General features: G+C 42.4%; 1 protein-coding gene across 1 annotated transcript; it reads right to left on the minus strand.

The window, feature by feature from the left end:
* Positions 1-5,387: 5,387 nt before the first annotated feature.
* otx1 (orthodenticle homeobox 1) lies at positions 5,388-8,503 on the minus strand. The gene is made up of 3 exons (XM_070841111.1): positions 8,407-8,503; positions 7,562-7,713; positions 5,388-6,144 (listed from the first exon to the last, which is right to left on the minus strand). The coding sequence occupies exons 1-3, from the start codon at positions 8,501-8,503 to the stop codon at positions 5,395-5,397; spliced, it is 999 nt and encodes a 332-aa protein (XP_070697212.1). The 3' UTR covers positions 5,388-5,394.

Raw genomic sequence — 8,503 nt, forward strand, 5'->3', positions numbered from 1 at the left:
GGGAAAACATGAAGGCCTTTTCTGACAAAGCAGAGAAACCAGAGACGGCGGCCTGGACTCCACCCATGTTGGTGTACAGTTGACCCCAGATTAACCCCCCCAGGTAAATATAATCCTCCTCTGTATCACCTCTCACTCCTCATACTGGCCTATGAACACACCGGGATGCTAAGGTCTAGCGACAGTCGACAGCCAATGAAAGACAAGTGTGAGTGTTTTTTCTTTCCTGTCCTGCATAGAAATGGAAGACTAGAAAACAGTCCCAGCATGCAGGCTGCTATCAGTGCATCTCCTGGTCCTTCGAATCTCTTTCTCTCACACACACTTTGACATATCGAGGCCTGTAAAAAATACAGGAGGTTTCTGTCTCGCACTCATCTTTATCTGTCCGCCTGTCTCTGTTTCTCCTTCCCAGATACGAATCAACAGCCACTCATGCAAAAAAATAAAGAAAAAAACAGTCCGGCTGGTTCCAGTTCATTTCCTGGACAAGTGTGAACAAAATGTCAACAGCTTCCAGTCCACCCACATTCAGACACCTTCAGTGGAGCAGGCGAGAGGCCAAAAGGTCGACGGCTGACAGCAGGCGACGTGGTGCAATCGATCGTCCTATTGAACAGAGTATGAAGGCTCAAACATCACACACACACACACACACACGCATTATGATTGTGATAAACTGGCCCAATAATGTGCTTTTTAAAATTAAGTATCAGATATCAATCAGTCGTGACAGACTTTTTTTGATAGAAAATTGCAGGAAAATCTTGTGACATTTATTTTCTTTGCAAATGTTATATTTTCCTGTTTAATTGGTTTTAAATTCAAATTCTCTGACAACATTTTAGAGGCTTTTCCAACCTGGAAATAATGAAATCATTCGCTTTGCTTTAAAGATGATAGTGTCCTCATTTGGGTTGTGACCCTTGTGTTAACCTAAAATCCTCTCAAAGCGCTCCAAGAATGTGGATCTAAAAAAAAAAAAAAAAAGGTGTGTTTAAACAGACAGGTCAACTATTTGACTATTAGATTATATCATCACCTTAATCGCTCGTAAAGCTTTTCTGAGGTGAATGTGGAGCCACACCTCTCACTGCTGCTCAGGACAAGACAAACACTTTGGTACCAACATGTTTGGCTTTTCTACTTTCTTTTTGTTTTTCTACATGATCAAATGTTTAGTGTGTTCATTCATTACCTCTGACCTTGTTTTTCTAATAATTTCCATCAGAGGATTGATAATTATGCCCACACTGTGTGTTCATGGTGGTTTATCAGTCAGGATTAGTGTCGGATCATTTTAGGACACTTGTTGATTCGGACTGTGTTTAAATACATTTAATACACCGTAGGTTCTTGTGGTGTTAAAAGCTTCACTTAAAAACTCACCAAGCTGATGTGTGTGTTTGGTTTGCACTGTCTAAACTCAACATTAATCAGTCAAAATAATTTCTACGCAGTCACACATAACAATATATATTTAGCTGGCTTCTGATTTTTTTTTATTGTTTTAGAAAACACTAAATCTTGATTGTTAAAATGTGGGTTTTTTTGGTTGCTTTTTTAAACATGAATGTTATTCAAGTTTTTATTTTTTGGCCTAATTTAAATCTTTCTATGTGCTTTCATCCCCATCAAACTCATGACATGTTTACCACAGATTTCTGCTTTTTTTTTTTTTAATGGTCCATATTATATATAATCTTTTTTTAAGTGCTGTTTTTGTGTCACTAAAAAGACAAGTTCCTTAATGTAACGCTGGAAAAAACCGTCAGCAGACTGTAAGTTACTAAAAACACACAGAACAATATAATAAATATTCTGATGTCTTTTGGGGCACGTTTGAAAAGATCTGAATAAAGACTGGAGGAGGATTTTTTTGCTCCATAAACAGCCGCAGGAAACAATTTACATGTTGAAATTCACGTGTTATTTTTCTCACTCGACCAGCAGACGAACCCACACAAATCTACGGATCATACACGTTATATTTTCTCCTGTTTTTTCTCCCACAATAACACGTTTGTCATTTTGTACCGTCTCCTCCTGCATGCTGGGAAACAAACCCGCACTTTCACCGAAACAGTGTGCAGGATTAAACAAATTTCCAGGAGTATTTCAGCCTTGAAGTGCCGTTAATGCGGAGGCCACAGCTGCTCTCATCCCGCCTTTATTCGTTCTGTATCTTTATGCAAGCAGCTTCTTTGTGTTTGCTTCTTTAATTTCACATTTTTATAGTTAACTTGGGTCCTGAAGGCTGCAGAGAAACGTCTCCTGCACGTCTGCCATGTGGCCGCAGCCTCACATCCTCAGAGGGGACATTAAACAGCGGATCTCTAACGCTTTTCTTTTCTGCGCGTGTTTGAAGGTGAGCAGCTGTCTCACGCGGGACCTGTGGCTCTCCCGGACTCCTTAAACAATCCCACAAGATTGGCCGCAAATGTTTGTTTGATGCAAATCCGAACAAATCCGCCGCTGTTCGTGGACGCTCGCTGCGCTGTTTGCGCGTCTTGGCGCAAACATGTTTAATGTCCTGGTCTGCAGATATTTATTCAGCTGCTGCCAGCTTCATTTACATAAAGAGGGAGAGAAGGGGGAAGGGGGTGGGGGTGGCTGCAGCTGAAACATGTTCTGCACAGGCAGGGGGACACCCACAGCATGTATCGATCAGGTCGATAATCTGATCAGGGTGGATTATCGGTTCCTAGCATTTTAGGCCTCTGAGCTTTTAAAACGAAGCTGTCCGATTAGTCACCTGAAACAGAGCGAACATCGGAGGAAAAATCCCACATGAATGAACTTAATTTTGTGCATCTCTGCTCACATCTTATTGATCATCTTGAGACGCACGATCTCTGGCTCGCGACCCTTCAAAACAAAAGCACAGGATCAGCTGAGCCTTCAAAAACGTTCCCATTTTTCTATCACGAGCTGTGAGCTTTTCCACCAAAGAGTGATTTCTGTATTGTCGGATTATTAATCATGTGGTTTTACGTCTTCAGGCCCCTAAAAGTATTCAAAAAATCCAAAGCAAAGATACCAGAAACATGTCAGAAATGTTCGTCTCTCTCTTCCGGACTTGTTGATCATCTTGTGAGCCCCTTTAAGACTTTTCTGACAACCAGTTTTATTAATAAATTCAAATATTAGCGTCGAAATGTAAGAATTCTGCTGCTTATGTCTTATATGATAACACTAAATATCTTTGGGTTTTCTGCTGGAAAAAAAGGCAACATGAAGGTGGGCATAATTAATAGACAGAGCAATTGTATTAATCAATGAAATAATCAGGAGATTAATGATAACAATAATAATGATGATAATAATAATAAGCTGCAGTCCTGACTGTCACCGGACCCTGAACAGGCCTCAGGAAAAACTCTGTTTTATTCTTAATGGGGGGGGGGGGCTCATTTGTCTCAATTAAAACAGGAGACGGAGGGGCAGAAAAGTGCGCACAACCTGCCCTACTGGGGGGTAATTTCTCTGCACAAGGACGGTGTTTTTATTTGGGGCAATTAATTAGCATTAAAGCCTGTTCTGCTTTCATTTTATTGCCTCCTGAGCTCTCAGTGCGGCCTTCAAACACACTCGTCCAAAACAACCTTGCCAGAGAACTAACGCGATATTTTCTCTTACAACCCTCCTCCTCCTCCTCCTCCTCCTCCTCTTCTTCCTTTTTTATAATGCGTTTATGCTCGCAGGCATCACACACACACACACACACACACACACACACACACACACACACACTCTCTCTCTCTCTCTCTCTTACATCTGACCCCCTAACCTGGCCCCACCCACGTAATTACCGCATCAGAGGCGGTGAAATTCCTGCAGGTTATTTTGGAGAAACCAACTCAGGGCGCAGGAGTAATTATCACGCCATTACAGCGCTGCATTCAATTACGCCTCGATCAAATGTCTCCCGGCTCAATATTTAGGGCTTTTTAACGCCGCAGTTTAAAAAGACACTTGGTCTCCCTAAAGCGAGGGGAGATGTTAGTGTTTCAATTTAAAGACGGAGACAGAGAGGATTAAAACTGGCTGCTCTCTAAAATGGAAATGCGGGCCTACACGCGTTCATGGCTTGTATTAATTATGGGCCAATTTGCATTTACCCGGTTATAATTAGGAAAAAACAAAATCAACAAGCTTTTGAATAAAAGTATGACTAACTCAAATGAGAAAACAGGAATCCTGAGTTTGTAATTTGCTCGTGTACATGCATCTAAAAAAAAACAAAAAAAAAAAAAAAAAAAACTTGACTCCCTGTTGGGACTCAAACTGAGACAGACTCCACTGAGGAAAATAAATGTGACTTAACGGATCTTTATTAGATGAACATGTATGTAAGGGTGGTCGCCTTAAAGATACATTCAACATCTCACTGTCATTTTGGAGCTATAAATCCACATTTCCTCTCCAAAAATAATAAAAAAAAATGCTCTGACTCCAGCATCAAGCCAAGTGCTGCGGTTCAAACATGTCCAATATCACGACAATGCCCAAGAGAGGAGGTCTGCTCTGAAAATGTAGAGGCTTAATAATATCCGGAAAACAGACTGTAACCTGGACAAATGGCCTGAAGAGTTCTGCATCTATATTTTAGATTTAGAGTTTTCCAAGACATTTCAAATAGCCAAAACATTTTTTTTCTGAGTAAAACAATGTATATAAAAGCTGAACTTTATGGCCAATTTGTTCTCTTTGGAATATTTGGAAAGATTTACATACAGGCTTTTTTTTTTCTTTTTTTTCTCCCAAAGTGGTAATAAACAATTTCAAATTCGGAAAAACACCAACTAAACATGGTCACTGTAACTGACCCAAATACATATTTACATATTTCAGCTCCTCAACGTCGCTGACTAAAAATCTCTGTTGTCCTAAAATAACAAATTTCAGAAATAAAAACTTTACAGGATTTGATTGGGTTGGAGGTAAAGAGGGCACTGCAGGCAGTTCCTGTCGGTGCACCAGAGGGGAAAATATTCCTCCCATCCAGAGAGCTGGTGGTCAAAGGAGTTTGGTTGAAATGACTTTTTTTTGTTGTTGTTGTGAAAAACAGTTCATCCAGGAAGGAGGGCGTCTTTAAAACCCCCCACTCTTCATGGTAAGGACTCTGCTCCTGATGTTTTCTCTTCACAGGACTAGAGGGACTGCTTCTCTTCTTTTTTTTTCTTTTTTTTTAATTTTAAATTTTTAAAAAGACGTGGAGGATGAGAGGGAGAAGAAACGAAGTCCGATTGCTGAGCATTCCTGCTGCTATCTTGTTGTCTTACGGTTCATAAACTCTTTTTGTCTTTAAAAACAAGCAATATGCTAATCTGGAAAGTAAAAGAGGAGGGAGCAGACGAACACGGAGGGAAGGAGGGGAAAAAAAAAGCCCGATCACAAGACTTGGAACCTCCAGGAGGCCTGGTCTTTGTAGTCCAAGCAGTCTGTGGTGTTAAAGTTGAGCTTCCACGAGGAGGCTGCAGTCTGCTCTTTGTAATCCAGGCAGTCAGAGGAGTTGAAGGCCAGGCTGGAGCCGCCGTAGGCCTGGTGGTGGTGGTGATGGTGGTGGTGGCCTGACGACTGGCTGATGTGGTGGTGCGGGTGGCCCGACATGGAGGAGGCCGTCATGGGGCTGAGCTGGTGGGGGTGGTGGTGGGAGTGCATGGGGGCCAGGTAGGAGCCGCAGTCCACGCCGCTGAAGTAAGAGCTGGACGGGGTGGGGTAGCCCTGGCCGTAGCCTGGCGTCTGGTTGTAGGACATGGGGTAGGAGGTGGCGGCGGCGGCAGAGCCCGACATCGAACGCTGCATACAGGAGGCATTAGAAGGGGGTCCGGGCTCAGGGAGCGGGGCCACGGCGGGAGCAGGAGCATTTCCGGGGGAGATAGCGGGGCTCCAGATGGAGGAGACGGTGCTGATGGAGGTAGAGGTGCTGCTGAGCGCCGCCGGGCCGGTGTGATTGGTGGAAGAGGATGAGGACGAGGATGAGCCCGTGCTGGAGACGGCAGGAGGTGTGAACTGGCCGCTGCTCTCGGAGCCGGTGCTCTCCCGGGCCGGAGAGGACTTCTTCTTGGGCGGCCTGGCTTTGGCACTGCTGCCGCTCTGCTGCTGCTGGCGACACTTGGCCCTCCGGTTCTTGAACCACACCTACAAGCGAGAACACACAAACAACCTCAGCATTTCATACAAAAAAAGAAAAAGAAAAAAAAAGATCCTCCCAGGCCATGCTGGGAGTACATTATGGAGGAAAATTGGGGGTTATTAGCCATCAAGGTTCATTTCCACCCTGGCCCCTTGGCTCGGACCAGCCAGGGGTCTAATTTCATACCTGGTAGACGGCTCTAAGATAACAGGCTATTGGGTTTCACCACACAGTAGGGTAACTCTAGAGCACCGAGAGGGTAGGATCATGTAGAGCATTTTGTTTCACACACACATTCTGAGAATAACTCAAATTGTGTGAGAGAGGCCGCTTGGTTTTCCCCTAATGCCTTTCAAGAGTAGTATTTGTTCAACATGGTCGTACAGCAGAGGGTTGTTTGTGGAGTATTTGCTGGCGTACTGCTCTCCTCTTCATTAGAGATCCCATATTTCAGATCAAATTACACATCTGCATCAAATAATAATGAAACAGTCAACTGATTCAGCTTTTCCCATCTGAAATGAAGTTTTGTTTCTGTCACTGTGTGCAGACTGAGAGGTCTGGGTGACTGAGGAAGGCCAATGAAGTGAGCTACAGAGGTGGGGAAGAGAAGATTATACAAATAACCACAACACTTGAACGCATCCCCTGCTCACCAGTTTAATGGTAATAAACTTTACTTTTTCTTCCTCAGTAACATATTAACAAACCAGTGTGTTTATTTTTAATCCCAGTCGTAATCTCACCATTATCGACCCATATGTCCCTTATTAAGGTCTTTAAAAAGGATCTTAAATCACTGAGCTCTTAGGTTAATTGATCCTAATGTTATATTACAGGAAAAATGTGGCTTTTGGAGAGTATTTACTGATATAAATACAACAACAAAACCTGACTAACTGGTCAATATTGGACACCCATGTCATTATTAACAGCAGCTAGCTAGCTAGCTAACCGCTAACCAACCATTAGTTTTAAACACAATCATCAACGACCAGCTTCATTAATATGTTAATAAGTTACATTAAACTAAGATTTATCGGTGTTAAAAGCTCTCAAATAGCGACAAAACTTGAAACAGCTATCAACCAGTCTACCTTTTGAATAAATAACAGGTGATCATTACTTTGAGCTCAAGCTGTTAGCTTAAAGAAACTTTAGGTCCTGGTTTGACACTTTGACACACCGACAGTTAAAGGCTTTTAGAAACAGCTGATATTAAGTTTATATTATTGTAAAGTCGAGCCGAAGCCGAGTACTGTAGTGATGTGCAGCATATTAAGTGTCAGCTTGTAAAAATATGGCTTGTTAAATGTTGGCTAATATGACCAGTTTACAGACAGCTATTAGCATAAAGCGCCATTGGTCACTGCGTTAATTAGCTTAGCCGCTCCGCTCCCAGTAAAACGCCTCGTTTCTCACCTGGACTCTGGACTCCGGCAGGTTGATTTTCAGGGCGACCTCCTCCCGCATGAAGATGTCCGGGTAGCGGGTCTTCCCGAACAGAGCCTCCAGGATGTCGAGCTGGGAGCGGGTGAAGGTTGTCCGCTCCCGCCGCTGCTTCCTGGGAGTCGCTGCGGAGGAGAAAACACACCGGAGGACCGTGAACACAACGTGGATATATTTATTCAACAACAATAATAATAATAATAATAATATTTATAATATTAATAATAATAATAACTCCCACAACATTACATCTTTTGAGGGGATCTCTTTACTGCACTTATATTTTTTATTTTTATCTTTTTTGTCATTATTTAAGCTAAAGCTGTATTTCTGTTTTATTACGTTCTTTTTATTTTATTTTATAAAAACACTTAATTGTTGCTCTCTTAATTTACAGACCTGCAGAGGTTAAAACAGTTTAACCTTTATTTATTTCACATTGTCAAAGAGCACCCGTGTTACACTGAAGGCATGCTTAATGTTTCCATTTATAGGCAGAGTAAGAATTTTAAAATCACTTCATGCCATCGGTCATATTTGCTGAATACACATAATACACAATACTTCAGTTAGTCAGAGTGGTTTGAAAAGATACAAAGATTTTATTTTACATGGTGGAAATTTTGTTTGTTTTAGAAACTCTTTAGAAATTCTTATTTTTTTTACACTAGTCCTATATTTTTATTATTAATAACACTTTTTTGTAATGTCCTTACGGATCCAGAGTGGGTGCAGGTGGCTCTTCTCTGGTGCATCCATCTTTTAAAGAGGTGTGTGTGTGTGTGTGTGTGTGTGTGTGTGTGTGTGTGTGTGTGTACCTGGGTAGCCCACTGACGGGTGCAGCAGGTCCATGGCAGCGCCGCTGAGCCCCAGGCCGTTGACGCCGTAGGGGGGCTGTTTGAGGTAGGACATCAT

This window comes from Pempheris klunzingeri, chromosome 12 (assembly GCF_042242105.1).
Source record: "Pempheris klunzingeri isolate RE-2024b chromosome 12, fPemKlu1.hap1, whole genome shotgun sequence".
Classification (NCBI taxonomy): Eukaryota; Metazoa; Chordata; class Actinopteri; order Acropomatiformes; family Pempheridae; genus Pempheris; species Pempheris klunzingeri.